Consider the following 18,394-nt stretch of genomic DNA (forward strand, 5'->3'; position numbering starts at 1 on the left):
TGCCCAACTAATTTTTTTTTTTTTTTTTGTATTTTTAATAGACGAGGTTTCACCATGTTTACCAGGCTGGTCTCAAACTCCTGACCTTGGGTGATCCTCCTGCCTTGGCCTCCCAAAGTTCTGTGATCACAACTGTGAGCCACCACACCTGCCAGAGTATTTAAAATAATAGTTTTTTTCCTCCCTTTATCTTTATGTTTTAAAAATCCATGTTATTATATTGTCATAATATTATACCATTATATTGTTCACTATAATTCTCATTTTCTTAATCGGCTGTTTTTAAATGTACTTTGCTTTACTATATGTTCAAAGACGATGCAGCATATCATTTTCAATAATCCTTGACCACTTCTCTTAATATTAATTAACTGATTAATTAATTCAGACACACTTACTATACTTATTGAGTGCTTATGGTAGCTAGGTACCTTACTAATGTTTGGATTACATCAGTGAAAAAGGGACTAAGATGTTTATTGAATAGGGGAGAAAACAGACAAATAAGCAAGTGATGATAATATAGTGTGAAAAGTGCTTTACTGTAATAAGGATAATATTTGAGATAAGAAAAACTAACGTGTTTTTTCTACTTTCACACACTCAACACAGCACTTCCGACACTAGACCTGTGAGAGTCTTTCCCCACATGCCAAGCAATTCTCCCGCAGACACCAGCTGTGTGTCCTATAGTTGAATTCAATTCTGACACTGTCTACTTGGTGATAGTATCAGATCCCACAGGTTAAGGGCTCAGTCAGATTCCAATCCTAATCCTCAGTTTGCGATCTGTGTTTCTTACTAACCTGCTATAAATTGGGAGCTCTCGTGATGTCCTTCTCAGGTTTGATTAGTTGACTAGACTGGCTCACAGAACTCACAGAACAATTTACTTATGTTTATTGGTTTATTAATAAAGATTATAATAAAGGGTGCAGATGAGCAATGAGGTGAAGTGATACACATGGCAAGGTCTGGAAGGGTCCTAAGCACAGAAGCTTCTATTCCCATGGAGTTGAGTTGCTCCACCTTCTTGGTATGCAGATGAAGTTGGGTTGTAGGAGAGGAAAGAAAGTTCAGGCCGGGCGTGGTGGCTCACGCCTGTAATCCCAGTACTTTGGGAGGCCGAGGCGGGTGGATCATGAGGTCAAGAGATCGAGACCATCCTGGTCAACATGGTGAAACCCCATCTCTACTAAAAATACAAAAAATCAGCTGGGCATGGTGGCGCATGTCTGTAATCCCAGCTAGTCAGGAGGCTGAGGCAGGAGAATTGCCTGAACCCAGGACGCGGAGGTTGCGGTGAGCCGAGATTGCGCCATTGCACTCCAGCCTGGGTCACAAGAGTGAAACTCCGTCTCAAAAAAAAAAGAAAGTTCAATAAATCGGATTAGAGATTCTTTTTAAATAAATAGTTCATATGAGAAGGGCTGATGGGTGTCTGAGTTAATGCAGCAACATTAGCATTCATGATAGAGGGTTATTAAAAAAGTAAGTGGCATAACTTGATCACTGTTGCATTTGTGAGATGAAGAAGAGGAAAGAGTATAAAATTTTTTGCTTTTAGACAATGTGATACATGGTATTATCATTGACCAATTTTAAGAATATAGGCAGAAGAGAGATTTTTGTTTTGTTATACTGGAATTGAAGTACTCATTTTGGTTTGAATCTACTGAATTGGTTGTCTTTGTGGCATTTTCCTGATAGACATTTAATAAATATTTTGTGTATATGAACCTGGAGAGATTTCTGGACAGTAAACAAGTACTTATGAGTCACCAATGCATATTGATACTGATATCATCAAAGTTGTAGATCATTTCTCACGATGTTTTTATTATGAAATAATTTAAACCTACAGAAAATGAACCACCTACTATCTAAATATTTCAAATGTTAACATTGCATAATATTTGTTTTTCATAAAACTTTAAAGATACAAGTGGAAACTCATATTACCCCTCTCCAATCTTGCTTCTTTCTGTCCTCTGTAGAAGTAAACACAATTCACAATTTATAATTCCCATACATGTTTTTATGACGTTACTACATATGTCTGTATACTTAACTATTACCCAAGATTTTGCAACTTACAATTTTCATCAGACACTGACATATAATCATACTATATATTGAAAGAAATAAATGGGAGTTTTTAGAGCTAACTATTCATAAATATAGTACCATTAATATTTCAAATTTCTTTCTTCCTTCATTAGATTCTGTATGATTGGATACAATTGTAGTCTCATTCATTTCCACTTCTTGCACTACTTAGTTTACATATTTATGGGTTCTTTGTGGGCCTTCCACTGTCATATTACCAGAGTTTGGGACAAATTCTGCAATGCCATATGACCTGAACTATGGAATTGACTTTATTGCTAAATAGAAAAACTCAGAAGGTCAGGTTCAACAAGACAGTGATGTACTCTGTTTCCTAGGCACTGTGGGTTCTATTCCAGTGCAGAGTACCTTCTCTGTCCCATGGGTACATATTCTTATAGAACAATGGGAGGAAACTGACCTTGGTGAGGTTGGGCAATAATGTAGTATCCATGGACCTGGGTAATCTGCATTTGAAGTGCTAGCTGTCTATTGATTGTCTGGGAAAGTTAGCTGACTGCACCTGGATCCCTGGGGCAAGCTAGGGACATTGGGGCCTGTGGGAGTTAAATTCTCTTCTGCTTGGGAGAAGAAGTTCTGATTCCCATAGGGAGCTGAGCTTGGATATAGCTTTTCCCAATGGAGAAAACGAGAGTCCCAAGACAATAAAGAGCAAAAAATACCATTCTTAGATAATTATTATCATTGCATAGGACCGCTATAGTGGACATACTAATTGCTTTTCAAATACATCATTCAGTTTTATTAAATTGTGAAGCTTAATTTATATGCCAGATTATTTTCTGTTGTAGATACGAAATGATTTGCTCAGGATCAGATAGTTATTAGTAAGTGGCAGGGCTGGTAATATTGTCCACCGCCACCTGTTAATACATCTGCCACTCATTCTTTCATATAGACTATGCCTGGGTTAGGTATTCTAATATGTTCTTTCTGAGGTTTTGATTTTTTTAAGTATATATTAAGATATGAAATGATTCTCAGTTCCATTTGTTATTCTGTGGTTGTCTTTCAGGAAATTACCGACATAGTTTTTAAAATAGAGCTGTATTTTCAAGCAGCTTTGCTTGGAATCATTGTTACTGCAATGCCACCTTACTTTGCCATGGAAAATGCAGAAAATCATAAGGTAATGACTCAGTTAAAATATATATAATTTGCTACCAAGAAATGTCATATAAGAATAACCTATTTGCATAATTGCAAGCCTTAGTGTAATTATTATTTTAGAAAAAAGTAAATGGAGTATAAATACATTTATTATAATTTCTTATTATAGTAACAGTGATAACTAATATTTATTACTTGAGACTTGCTGTATGCTTTAAAAATTATATTCTGTAATTCTCTCAACATTGTGAGGAAGGTTTTTTGTTATCAATTGCTTATAGATCAGGATATCAAAGATGAGATTGTTCATATGACTTGACTCAACTTGTTTAAATTGTGGATTTGGGAACTGACTATGGTCTTCATGTTCTTAACTGGTGTATTCATGTGCCTGTGCTCTTTATCCTTTAACAGAGGTATGAAGTAGTCAAGTCACTTAATTCTCATTAACTGAAAAAAAAAAAAAAAAAAAAGGTGAAAGTGGTTGTCATCATTAGGGCCTTGGAGAAATTGCTAAGTATACAGAAGTTCTTTGATATTCTTTTACTTTCTTTTTATGGCTTTCCCTTTTGTTTTCCTTCAGGCATATAGCGATCTTGTATAGTCTTTGGCTGTTCAAAGCCTTCTACTCTTTCACACTGCTGAGATTGTATCTTACTTCTCTAATAAAAATTCTTATTTTCTTCATGTATGATCTTCATTCAGTAAAAACAAATTTGTCTAGAATGATTTACAGACTATGATGAATAATGAATTCATTATTTTAATGATTCTAAATAAATAAATATTTTGTTATTAATTTGTTTAGTATAAAAGTAACATGTCTATTTTTAAAATAATATTCCATTTTTGTTATAAATATACTCATTGTAACTTAGAAATTATAGAAAAGTGGAAGGAATATAGAAATCTGTAACCTACTGCATAATAATGAAATTTACTGGACATTTGCATTTTTTTTGTTTCAACTGAAATAGTTTTAATTAAACTTTTATTTTGAGATAGTTGTATATTCATGTTTGTTAGAAATGACAGAGACATCCTGTATACTCTTTACATTTTATCCCAAATATCACTGGGATAACATCTTGTAAAATTATAGTACAATATAACAGGATATTGGCATTGATACAGTACATTTTTGTCACCAGAAAGATTCCCATATTTTGCCCTTTCTTAATCTCTCTGACCTGTGGCAACCACTAATCTGTTCTCTATTTCTGTAATTTTGATAGTTCAAAAATGTAAAATGATGTCACAGTAAGTTTTCTTTGGGGATTGGCTTTTTTCAACTAGCATTTTTTTTTTTTTTTGAAATTTATCCAATTTAGATGTATCAATGGTCCATTCCTTTTTATTGCTGAGTACTATTCCATGGTATGGATACATCACACTTTCTCTAACCATTTGCTTATTGAAGAACATTTGGATTACTTTCTGTTTTTGGCTATTGTGAATAATGTTGCCATGGATATTTGTATACAGGTTTTGTGCAAACATAAGTTTTCATTTCTCTGGGATAAATGCCCAAGAGTGCAATTGCTGAATTATAACATGTTTAGTTTTATAAGAAATTGCCAAATTATTTTCCAAGATGAGTATTCCATTTTACATTATCCCTACCAGCAATGTATGAATAATGAAAGTTTGAATTATTAAAAAATACTTTCATTTGCCTTGGCTTATGTTTTTATCCTTGTATTAGAATTTACATGTGTCTCATGTTCTCATAATTCATTGAACATAAAACTTGCCAATTTTGTTCACTTCTCTTCTTAACTAATCTTTATATTTCTTGCTTTATCTCACTCTGTGGACAGCTCTTTCATATAATACCTTTAGTTGTTAGGAGTAAATACTTTTATAAATGACAAAAATCAACTGCATAAGATTGTTAGGTATTTAAGTTTGTGAAATATTTTAGAAATTTCAAATTAAATGAGAACATGAGATACGAAAACTGTGATCATTTAAGTTTACCATTAACAAACTTGCGATGTAAATAACACCTTAGATTTTTGTACTATACCGGTGTATATAAAAGGCTTTCAAAGTTTCAAAAGCTTTCACTTAAGCTGAAAGCCCTATGTAAATCCAAAGGATATTTTGGCAATTTATTAGTGTTTTAATGAAAGGCTTATTTTTAAAAATGAGAATTCTTTTCCTGTGTAAACATATTTTCCTGTCTATTTGTGAAGTATTTCAAAAGAAGTAATGTTTTGGCTATTTATTATTTGTATAGCTGTAATCCCAACCCCATGACACCTTTTGCCTAATTTCTGTTTCTTAGCAGCACTACTGTATTCTGATTCTTAAAAATTTTGTTGAAATTGTTACATCTCAGAAATAGTGAGTCAAATTAAAGGCTAAATGGAATTTATATTTAGTGCGAGGGGAACTTTTGTTACCTATAACTCTGAAATGTGACCTTTTTGGTTTCATTGATGTAAAATTAAGAGATCTAAAGTAATTTACTAATTTATTTGTGTGTTTATAAAATGTCTAAAATTATAATTTTTTTTTTTTTTTTTAGATCAAAGCCTATACTCAACTTAAACTTTCTGGTCTTTTGCCATCTGCATATTGGATTGGACAAGCTGTTGTTGATATCCCCTTATTTTTTATCATTCTTACTTTGATGCTAGGAAGCTTATTGGCATTTCATTATGGATTATATTTTTATACTGTAAAGTTCCTTGCTGTGGTAAGTTAACACTAGTTGTACTCATGCTATTTATAGATAGAATGTTATTTAAAAAACTATAAATATGGCAATTGACTTGTTGAATAATTTGGTTATTAATTTTTTTAAAGGACTTTTCCTTTATTATGAAAATGTCAAGACTGACTTATATGAAGATTTTTTTTGTTTGAGTAGGTGATGATGATGATGATTATTATTATTTTATTTTTTGAGATGGAGTTTTGCTCTGTTGTTCAGGCTGGAGTGCAGTGGCGCAATCTTGGCTTACTGTAACATCCATCTCCTGGGTTCAAGCAATTCTCCTGCCTCAGCCTCTCGAGTAGCTGGGACTACGGGACACACTATCATGCCCCGCTAATTTTTGTCTTTTTAATGGAGACGGGGTTTTACCATGTTGGCCAGGCTGGTCTTGAACTCCTGACCTCAAGTGATCCACCTGCCTCGGCCTCCCAAAGTGCTGGGATTACAGGCGTGAGCCACCATGCCCAGCCTTGAGTAGATTATTGATAATATTTTAGTGTTTAGAATGGCTGTTTTTCCTGAATTCCTTTTTTTAATTATTATTATTATGCTTTAAGTTCTGGGATACATGTACAGAGCATGCAGGTTTGTTACATAGGTATATATGTGCCATGGTGGTCTGCTGCACCCATCAACCCATCATCTACATTAGGTATTTCACCTAATGGTATCCCTCCCCTAAACCCCCACCCCCTGACAGGCCCCGGTGTGTGATGTTCCCCTCCCTGTGTCCATGTGTTCTTATTGTTGAACTCTCACTTATGAGTGAGAACATGCAATGTTGGGTTTTCTGTTCCTGTGTTAGTTTGCTGAGAATGATGGTTTCTAGCATCATCCATGTCCCTGCAAAAGACATGACATGAGCTTATTTTTTTTTTTTTTATGAGTGTGTAGAATTCCGTGGTGTATATGTGCCACATTTTTTTAATCCAGTCTATCATCGATGGGCATTTAGGTTAGTTCCAAATCTTTGCTATTGTGAATAGTGCTGCAATAAACACACATGTACATGTGTCTTTATAGTAGAACGATTTATAATCCTTTGGGTATATACCCAGTAATGGGATTGCTGGGTCAAATGGTACTTCTGGTTGTAAATCTTTGAGGAATCGCCACACTGTCTTTCACAATGGTTGAACTAATTTACACTCCCACCAACAGTGTAAAATGTTTCCATTTCTCCACATCCTCTCCATCATCTGTTGTTTCCTGACTTTTTAATGATCACCGTCCTAACTGGCATGAGATGGTATCTCATTATGGTTTTGATTTGCATTTCTTTAATGACCAGTGATGATGAGCTACATAAATGTTTGTTGGCTACATAATGTCTTCTTTTAAGAAGTGTCTGTTCATACCATTTGCCCACTTTTTGATGGGGTTGTTTGTTTTTTTCTTGTAAATTTGTTTAAGTTTCTTGTAGTTTCTAGATATTAGCCCTTTGTCAGATGGATAGATTGCAAAATTTTTCCGCCATTTTGTAGGTTGCCTGTTCACACTGATGATAGTGTCTTTTGCTGTGTAGAAGCTCTTTAGTTTAATTAGATCCCATTTGTCGATTTTGGCTTTTGTTGCCATTGCTTTTGGTGTGTTAGTCATGAAGTCCTTGCCCATGCCTATGTCCTGAATGGTATTGCCTAGGTTTTCTTCTAGGGTTTTTATGGTTTTGGGTCTTATGTTTAAGTCTTTAATCTATGTTGAGTTAATTTTTATAAAAGGTGTAATGAAGAGGTCCAGTTTTATTTTCTGCATATGACTAGCCAGTTTTCCCAATACCATTTGTTAAATAAGGAATTCTTTCCCCATTGCTTGTTTATATCAGATTTGTCAAAGATCAGATGGTTGTAGATATGTGGTGTTATTTCTGAGGCCTCTGTTCTGTTCCATTGGTCTGTATATCTGTTTTGGTACCAGTAGCATGCTGTTTTAGTTGCTGTAGCCTTGTAGTGTAGTTTGAAGTTAGGTAGCATGATGCCTCTAGCTTTGTTGTTTTTGCTTAGGATTGTCTTGGTTATACAGGCTCTTTTTTGATCCTGTATGAAATTAGTTTTGTCTAATTCTGTGAAGAAGGTCAATGGTAGCTTGATGGGGATAGCATTGCATCTATAATACTTGTGGCAGCATGGCCATTTTCACAATACTCATTCTTCCTATCCATGAGTATGGAATGTTTTTCCATTTGCTTGTGTCTTATTTCCTTAAGCAGTGGTTTGTAGTTCTCCTTGAAGAGATCTTTCACATCCTTTGTAAGTTGTATTCCTAGGTATTTTATTCTCTTTGTAGCAATTGGGAATGGAAGTTCACTCATGATTTGTCTCTCTGTTTGTCTGTTATTGGTATATAGGAATGCTTGTGATTTTTGCATATTGATTTTGTATACTGAGCCTTTGCTGAAGCTGCTTATCAGCTTAAGGAGATTTTGGGCTGAGACAGTGGGGCTTTCTAGATATACGTACAGTCATGTCATCTGCAAACAGACAATTTGACTTCTCTTCCTATTTGAATACCCTTTATTTCTTTATATATATATATATATATATATACACACACACACACACACACACACACACACATATATATAACATATATATTATTCTTTATATGTATATAATTGCACTTTAGATTCTGGGGTACATGTGAAGAACATGCAGGATTGTTGCATACATGGCAATGTGGTTTGCCGCTTCCATCCCCATCACCTATATCTGGCATTTCTCCCATGTTATCCCTCCCCAACTCCCTATCCCCCACAGCCCCTCTCCTAGTCCCCCACAAGAGACCCCAGTGTGTGATGCTCCCTCCCGTGTGTCCATGTGTTCTCATTGTTCAACACCCACCTGTGAGTGAGAACATGCAGTGTTTGATTTTCTATTCTTGTGTCAGTTTGCTAAGAATGATGGTTTCCAAGGAAAAATATTTTTTTAAGACAGAGTCTCACTCTGTCACCCAGGCTGGAGTGCAGTGGAGCGATCTCAGCTCACAGCAACCTCCAATTCCCAGGTTCTAGCAGTTCTCCTGCCTCAGCCTTATCTTCAGAAATAAAGCCACACATCGATAGCCATCTAATATTCAACAGAGTTGACAAAAATAAGCAATGAGAAAGGATGCTGTGTTGGATGGTGCGGGGATAGCTGGCTAGCCATATGCAGAAGAATGAAATTGGACTTCCACCTTTCACTGTATATAAAAATTAACTCAAGATGGGTTAAAGATTTAAGGGAAAGACATCAAACTATAAGAATTCTACAAGAAAACCTAGGAAATACCATTCTGCACATTGAGAAAGAATTTACAACTAAATAAGTCCTCAAAAGCAATTGCAATGTACATAAAAATTGACAAGTGGCATCTAATTAAACTAAAGGGCTTCTGCACAGCAAAAGAAACTATCAACAGAGTAAATGGACAACATACTGAATGGGAGAAAATACAAACTATGCATCCAACAAAGGCCTAGTATCCAGAATCTATAAGACACTTAAACAATTCAGCAATAAAAAAACAAAGAACTTCATTAAAAAGTGGGCAAAATATATGAACAGACACGTCTCAAAAGAAAATATGCAAATGGACAACAAATGTATGAAAAAATGCTCTGCATCACTAATCAACAGAAAACTGCAAATTAAAACCACAGTGAGATAGCATCTCACATCAGTTAGAATGACCATTATTAAAGAGTCAAAAACCAACAAATGCTGGCAAGGCTGCAGAGAAAATGAAGTGCTTGTATACTCTTGGTAGGAATGTAAACTTCAGCAACCATGGAAGGCAGTTTGGAGAGTTCTCAAAAATACTAAAACAGAACCACCTTACAACTCGGAAACTCCATTACTGGGTATATATCAAAAAGAAAATAAATCGTTCTACCAAAAAGACACATGAGCTGGTATGTTTATTGCAGCACTATTCACAATAGCAAAGACACGGAATCAACCTAGGAGCTCATAACAGGTGATTGATTAAAGAAAGTGTGATACATACACACCACGGAATACTGTGCAGCAATAAGAAAGAATGAAATCATGTCTGTTGCAGCAGCACAGATGCAGTTGTAGGCCGTTATCCTAAGTGAATTAATAAAGGAACAGAAAACCAACTATTGCATGTTCCCACTTATAAGTGGAAGCTAAATTGGGTAAACATGGACATAAAGATGGCAACAATAGACACCGGGGACTATTAGGTGGAGGCAGGAGGAAGGGTAGCAAGGGTTGAAAAACTAACCATTGGGTACTATGCCCAGTACTTAGGTGACAGAATCAATTATACCCCAAACCTCAGCATCATGCAGTATACCCATGTAACAAACGTGCACATGTATCCCCTGAATCTAAAGTAAAACTGGAAATTATTTAAAATAAAATGAAATACAGCTTAAAATATCAAAGTGGAGACTGATTTGCATCCATGTTAACATGTAAATGACTGACAGTAGACCCTGTCATTGAATACTTTATTAGGAAAAAGGGAAAACAGAGTTAGGCAAGGTTGATGCTAAAATTAACTTACCAATTTTGTCAGAGATCATAATGACCTTATATATTAGTTTCTGCCATATAAAATAATATTTTTCTTAAACCTTAAAAAATAAAGTGCTGTATATTAAAATAGTAGCTAATATTTGATTGAGAGAGATAAAGTTGTAGCTAGCTATACTTGCTTTTTATAATAAAATAATGAGATGATATTTTACTTGGTATAAAACACTACAAAGGCCAGGCACGGTGGCTCACGCCTATAATCCCAGCACTTTGGGAGGCCGAGGTGGGTGGATCACGAGGTCAAGAGATCGAGACCATCCTGGTCAACAAGGTGAAACCTCGTCTCTACTAAAAATACAAAAATTAGCTGGGCATGATGGTGCATACCTGTAGTCCCAGATACTCGGGAGGCTGAGGCAGGAGAATTGCTTGAACCCAGGAGGGAGGTTGCGGTGAGCCGAGATCGTGCCATTGCACTCCAGTCTGGGCAACAACAGCGAAACTCCATCTCAAAAAAAAAAAAAAAAAAAAACACTACAAATAGTGTTTAGTTTAAATAATTTATTCAGGATTGTATTAAAAAAATTGTGTTAATGTTTTAATATGACTAGTATTTCATGTCGTGTATTGGAAGCTATTCATATTTTTATAGAAACATGTTTCTGATTTACAGGTTTTTTGCCTTATTGGTTATGTTCCATCAGTTATTATGTTCACTTATATTGCTTCTTTCACCTTTAAGAAAATTTTACATACCAAAGAATTTTGGTCATTTATCTATTCTGTGGTAAGTCACATTTTACATTATTTCAACTTGCCATAGCAGTTTAATTAAAAGTCACGAATACTTTCCTGATTATACTAAAATGTTACATGTCTTTTGTAAGCACAGAATTTAGTTAGATAATTGGCCGCTTCTTTTTATATGTACATTTGTCTTCTGAATCCTCTTTTCCACATAGGGACAATATGGAAGACTTTTAGCAACTAGGGTAGCGTGGATACCAGCTACAAACAAGTTGCTACTTGCTGGCTAAATAACATGTCTAGTTCCATGTTTTACTAGAGGATTGAAAACATAGTTTGAAGCTTAGACACCAATTTGTAAGTCAGTTTGTATGAAACTTCTAAACACTTTGTCACTTGTTTTTTCGTTTTTTTTCTTTAGACAGCATTGGCTTGTATTGCAATCACTGAAATAACTTTCTTTATGGGATACACAATTGCAACTATTCTTCATTATGCTTTTTGTATCATCATTCCAATCTATCCACTTCTAGGTTGCCTGATTTCTTTCATAAAGGTAATTCTGCTAAGTATTTTAATATGTTAAAAAACATAAATAAGTACTGTCTGAGGATGTTAGTTCTTACTCAGAAAACAGTAAAATGCATCAGGTTAATGGCTACTACTTCATTTAGATATTATTAATGCAGCATAAATTATTGTGAAATGTCAAACTGTAAATTCTCAAAAGAAAAGGGCTATGCTCATTATAGGTTTTCTGATGCTCAAAATGATATATATAATTAGAATTGTGATGTGGTTTCAGTCAGTGTTTTTAGGAGTTTATCAGTGATTAAATAATATATTTTACTATGAAGGAATGAGAAAGAATAAAGTGTAAGAGATTTTCTCCAAGAAAAAATAGAGACAAAAACCAGATTTATTTTATTAAGGCTGGATAATTGAAAAAAAATTTCCATGTGATTAGAAAAAATATTATGAATTATTGATTAAGGTTGGTAATTAATTCTTCTTACTAATCCTGCTACCCCTGCTTCCCTTTTTAGGTCTCAGTTTAATGTTTTTAATTTATACTAATCCTCTGAAATATTTTGGGACAGAGAAGATTTTAAGTAAAAACTATAATTTACTAATATGAATAGCTAACTTAATAGAAAATACGCTTGCTAAACAAAATATATTTTTTTCATTTTAATCCAACTATTTCTACATATTGCAGCATGTACGTTTTTAAAACTTTTTGTCTTAGATTTCTTGGAAGAATATACGAAAAAATGAGGACACCTATAATTCATGGGATAGGCTTTCAGTAGCTGTTATATCGGTAAGAAATGAAAGTGTTTGTGTGAGTTAGTATGTTAACTTAAAAATAGTTTGGACCTATGGTTTAAACTATGTATAATTTTTTATCCTGTTTTATGAAAAAGAAGGTGCATAAAAAGTCAAGTGTGTTAGTTAACACTAGCTAATCTGTATTTAACAGGGAATACCTACTGAATGTGTCCACTTTAATATACTTAGCCTTTTACATGTTATTAACTCTATTTAGCTACAGTTCCGTCTTCTTAGAATCAAAAACAAAGTTTTTGTGTTTGATTATATTTTATGAAGCTGACAATAAATGAATGATACAGGGATAGACAATATGTGAAGGATTTACTAAAAATAATTCTGTTTTAGTTTGTGTAAAATTTATTTTTAATTATCATGTCAAGTATAAAAAAGTTGTGATTTTTTTTTTTTTTTTTTTTTTTTTGAGTAATGACAAGGAACCTGATGTATGTAGTCTTAGTTCTATTGGCAAAGGAAAAGAATAAACAACAAACCTTTTAGTCATGAGCTGCAACATGTTCTTCTTTTAGCCTTACCTGCAGTGTGTACTGTGGATTTTCCTCTTACAATACTATGAGAAAAAATATGGAGGCAGATCAATAAGAAAAGATCCCTTTTTCAGGTCAGTTAATTTTTAATTTTTAAAAAATTTTAAATGTTTTTAGCATATTTACGGAATTGTGTAACTGTCACCATAATATATAATTTCGAAACATTTCCAGCACTCCAGAAAGAAACTTTGTACTCATTAATAGTCACTTTCTTATTCCTACTCCCATAACCCCTGTCTTAGGTAACCACTAATCTACATTTTGTTTCTGTCAGATTTGCCTATTCTGAACATTTTATATAACTGGACAATGGAAATATGCTTTGGAAAATCTTGAGTCTAAAGACCAATGATTCTCTTAAATATATTTAACTTTTATAGCTATTTGCTTTTTACCATAGTTGGTTGGTATATTATTTTAATGTTGGAAAATCATCAGATTTGACAGAAAACATCTTTTAAAAATTGCCAGGATTTGGGCAATATAATTAGTATCTAACATACGTTTTTACACTTATTATAATGTTTGGAATGGTCATCATGTAGTCACGTGTAGCAGTACTTTGTTACCTTTTTTTTTTTTTTGCTGAGTAATGCTACAGTGTATGAGTATACTGTACTTTTTATATATCTTTATCAATGAGTTGAGTTGCTTTTACTTTTTGGCTATTATGATGTTGCCATGAATATTTGTATACAAGTGTTTCTATGGACATATATTTTCATTTATTTTGGTTAGCTACCTAGAAATAGGATTGCTGAGTCATTTGAGGAATTTCCAGACTGTTTCTAAAGTGGTAGTGCTATTTTACACTCCCCCAGGAACGTATTAGGGTTCTGTTTTCCCCACATCCTTGCCAATGCTTGTTCTTGTTTGTCTTTTTTTTTTTTTTTGAGACAGAGTTTCACTCTTCTTGCCCAGGCTGGAGTGCAATGGCACAATCTCAGCTCACCACAAGCTCCACCTACCGGGCTCAAGTGATATCCTGCCCCAGCCTCCCAAGTAGCTGGGATTACAGGCATGTGCTATCATGCCTGGCTAATTTTGTATTTTTAATAGAGATAGGGTTTCTCCATGTTGGTCAGGCTGGTCTCAAACTCCCAACCGAGGTGATCCACCCACCTCGGCCTCCCAAAGTGCTGGTATTACAGGCGTGAACCACTGCTCCCAGCCTTTGTCTTTTTAACATATTCTTCCAAATATATTAGCTAATATCTATTTTTACTTTTTCTTCTATCCAGCCTTGCTTACATGATTAATCACTTTATTATCATTTCAGCATCTTCAACTTTTGTCTTTTTGACCTGTCTACAAAAAACTATAATTGTTGGTGAATTGAATTATATGCTGGAAAAACTAACATAAAAGTGCCATTTGATAGTACTGTATATTTATTGCTTGTAAATTTATTCCATATACAAAAGCCATTTTTTAAAAAAAATTATTTTAGATTCAGGGGTAAATGTGCATGTTCGTTAGATGGGTATATTGCATACTGATGGTGATTGGGCTTCTAGTGTAACATTACCCAAAAAGTGAACATTGTACCAATTAGGTAATTTTTCAACTCTCAGCCCTGAACCCTTTTGGAGTACCCAATCCTCATGTTTATGTTCATGTGTATCTTCTGTTTAGCTTCCACTTATAAGTGAGAGCATGTGGTATTTGATTGTCTGTTTCCAGATTAGTTCACTTAGGATAATGGCCTTCAGCTCCATCCATGTTGCTGTAAAGAACATAATTTCCTTCTTTTTATGGCTGTGTAGTATTCCATGGTGTGTATATACCATATTTTCTTTTCTTTTCTTTTAATATTTTATTGTGTTTTAGGTTTTGGGGTACATGGGAAGAACATGCAGGATTTTTGCATAGGTACATACATGGCAATGTGCTTTGTTGCCTTCCTCCCCATCACCTATATCTGGCATGTTTCCCCATGTTATCCCTCCCTAACTCCCCAACCTGCACTGTCCCTCCCCTAGTTCCCCCTAACACAGACCTCAGTGTGTGATGCTTCCTCCCTGTGTTCATGTGTTCTCATTGTTCAACACCCACCTATGAGTGAGAACATGCAGTGTTTGATTTTCTGTTCTTGTGTCAGTTTACTGAGAATGATGGTTTCCAGGTTCATCCATGTCCCTACAAAGGACACGAACTCATCGTTTTTGTTGGCTGCATAGTATTCCATGGTGTATACGTGTCACATTTTCCCTGTCCAGTCATCATCGATGGGCATTTGGGTTGGTTCCAGGTCTTTGCTAATGTAAACAGTGCTGCAGTAAACATTCGTGTGCATGTGTCCTTATAGTAGAGCAATTTATAATCCTTTGGATATATACCCAGTAATGGGATTGCTGGATCAAATGGAATTTCTATTTTTAGGTCCTTGAGGAATCGCCACACTGTCTTCCACAATGGTTGAACTAATTTACACTCCCACCAACAGTGTAAAAGTGTTTCTATTTCTCCACATCCTCTCCAGCATCTGTTGTCTCCTGATTTTTTAATGATCGCCATTCTAACTGGCGTGAGATGGTATCTCAATGTAGTTTTGATTTGCATTTCTCTAATGACCAATCAGTGATGGTGAGCATTTTTTCATATGTTTGTTGGCCTCATATATGTCTTCTTTTGAAAAGTGTCTGTTCATATCCTTCACCCACTTTTGAATACACTTGTTTGTTTTTTTCTTGTAAATCTGTTTTAGTTCTTTGCAGATTCTGGATATTAGCCCTTTGTCACATGGGTAGATTGCAAAAAGTTTTTTCCATTCTGTTGGTTGCTGATTCACTCTAATGATTGTTTCTTTTGCTGTTAAGAAGCTCTGAAGTTTCATTAGATCCCATTTGTCTATTTTGGCTTTTGTTGCCAGTGCTTTTGGTGTTTTAGTCATGAAGTCCTTGCCTATGCCTTTGTCCTGAATGGTATTGCCTAGATTTTCTTCTAGAGTTTTTATGGTGTTAGGTCTTATGTTGAAGTCTTTGATCTACCTGGAGTTAATTTTAGTGTAAGCTGTCAGGAAGGGGTCCAGTTTCTGGTTTCTGCACATGGCTAGCCAGTTATCCCAACACATGGCTAGCCAGTTATCCCAACACCATTTATTAAATAGGGAATCCTTTCCCCATTGCTGGTTTGTGTCCAGTTTGTCAAAGATCAGATGGTTGTAGATGTGTGGCATTGCCTCCAAGGCCTCTGTTCTGTTCCATTGGTCTATATCTCTGTTTTGGTACCAGAACCATGCTGTTTTGATTACTGTAGGCTTCTAGTATAGTTTGAAGTCAGGTAGAGTGATGCCTCCAGCTTTGTTCTTTTTGCTTAGAATTGACTTGGCTGTGCGGGCTCTCTTTTGGTTCCATATGAAGTTTAAGGTGGTTTTATCCAGTTCTGTGAAGAAGGTCATTGGTAGCTTGATGGGGATAGCATTGAATCTATAAATTACATTGGGCAGTATGGCCATTTTCACGTACTGATTCTTCCTAACCATGAGCATGGAATGTTTCTTCATCTGTTTGTGTCCTCTCTTATTTCGTTGAGCAGTGGTTTGTAGTTCTCCTTGAAGATGTCCTTTAAATTCCTTGTTAGTTGTATTCCTAGGTATTTTATTCTCTTTGTAGCAATTGTGAATGGCAGTTCGTTCTTGATTTGGCTCTCTTTAAGTCTGATATTGGCGTATAGGAATGCTTGTAATTTTTGCACATTGATTTTGTATCCTGAGACTTTGCTGAAGTTGCTTATCAGTTTCAGGAGATTTGGGGCTGAGATGATGGGGTCTTCTAAATATACAATCATGTCTCCTGCAAATAGAGAAAATTTGACTTCCTCCTTTCCTAATTGAATACCCTTTATTTCTTTGTCTTGCCTGATCTCTCTGGCTACAACTTCCAATACTATATTGAATAGGAGCGGTGAGAGAGGGCATCCTTGTCTAGTGCCAGATTTCAAAGGGAATGCTTCCAGGTTTTGCCCATTCAATATGATATTGGCTGTGGGTTTGTTGTAAATAGCTTTTATTATTTTGAGATCCATTCCATCAATACCTAGTTTATTGATAGTTTTTAGCATAAAGGGCTGTTGAATTTTGTCAAAGGCCTTCTCTGCATCTATTGAGATAATCATGTGATTTTTGTCTTTGGCTCTGTTTATGTGGTGAATTATGTTTATAGACTTGTTGGTGTTGAACCAGCCTTGCATCCCCAGGATGAGGCCTACTTGACTGTGATGGATAAGCTTTTTGATGTGCTTTTGCAATTGGTTTGCCATTATTTTATTGAAGATTTTTTTATCTATGTTCATCATGGATATTGGCCTGAAGTTTTCTTTTCTTGTTGAATCTCTGCCGGGTTTTGGCATCAGGATGATGTTAGTCTCATAAAATAATTTGGGAAGGATTCCCTCTTTTTGGATTGTTTGGAATAGTTTCAGAAAGAATGGTACCAGCTCCTCTTTGTATACCTGGTAGAATTTGACTGTGAACCCATCTGGACCTGGGCTTTTTTTGGTTGGTAGGCTATTAATTGCTGCCTCAAGTTCAGCCCTTGTTATTGGTCTGTTCAGGGTTTTGACTTCTTACTGGTGTAAGCTTGGGAGGATGCAAGTGTCCAGGAATTTATCCATTTCTTCCAGGTTTTCTGGTTTACGTGCATAGAGTTGTTTGTAATCTCTGATGGTGGTTTGTATTTCTGTGGAATCTGTGGTAATATCCCCTTTATCGTTTTTTTATTGCATCTATTTGATTATTCTCTCTTTTTTATTAATCTGGCTAGTGGTCTGTCTATTTTGTTGATGTTTTCAAGAAACCAGCTCCTGGATTTGTTGATTATTTGAAGGGTTTTTTGTGTCTCTGTCTCCTTCAGTTCTGCTCTGATCTTAATTATTTCTTGTCTTCTGCTAGGTTTTGAGTTTTTTCCTTCTTGCTCCTCTAGCTCTTTAAATTTTCACCATATGGTGCCAATTTTAGATCTTTTCTTGCTTCTCGTGTGGGCATTTATTGCTGTATATTTTCCTCTAGGCACTGCTTTAAATGTGTTCAGAGATTCTGGTATATTGTGTCTTCATTCTCGTTGGTTTTGAAGAACATCTTTATTTCTGCCTTCATTTCATTGTTTATCCAGTCAATGTTCAAGAGCCAGCTGTTCAGTTTCCATGAAGTTGTGCGGTTCTGAGCTAGTTTCTGAGTTCTGAATTCTAACTTGATTGCACTGTGGTCTGAGAGACTGTTATGATTTCCATTCTTTTGCATTTGCTGAGGAGTGATTTACTTCCAATTATGTGGTCAATTTTAGAGTAGGTGTGATGTGGTGCTGAGAAGAATGTAT

General features: G+C 35.1%; 1 protein-coding gene across 3 annotated transcripts in view; it reads left to right on the forward strand.

The window, feature by feature from the left end:
- ABCA5 (ATP binding cassette subfamily A member 5) overlaps positions 1 to 18,394 on the forward strand; it is a 100,910-nt gene that overhangs the window by 59,847 nt on the left and 22,669 nt on the right. For all 3 annotated transcript variants that reach the window (XM_032241888.1, XM_032241887.1, XM_032241889.1), the window contains 6 exons: positions 3,146 to 3,259; positions 5,774 to 5,944; positions 11,123 to 11,236; positions 11,618 to 11,752; positions 12,446 to 12,520; positions 13,059 to 13,150. In XM_032241888.1, coding sequence (XP_032097779.1) covers positions 3,146 to 3,259; positions 5,774 to 5,944; positions 11,123 to 11,236; positions 11,618 to 11,752; positions 12,446 to 12,520; positions 13,059 to 13,150 — 701 coding nt within the window. The remainder of the gene's footprint in view (positions 1 to 3,145; positions 3,260 to 5,773; positions 5,945 to 11,122; positions 11,237 to 11,617; positions 11,753 to 12,445; positions 12,521 to 13,058; positions 13,151 to 18,394) is intronic.

Source organism: Sapajus apella, unplaced genomic scaffold (genome assembly GCF_009761245.1).
Source record: "Sapajus apella isolate SASKATOON/1434 unplaced genomic scaffold, GSC_monkey_1.0 scaffold48, whole genome shotgun sequence".
In the NCBI taxonomy this organism is placed as follows: domain Eukaryota; kingdom Metazoa; phylum Chordata; class Mammalia; order Primates; family Cebidae; genus Sapajus; species Sapajus apella.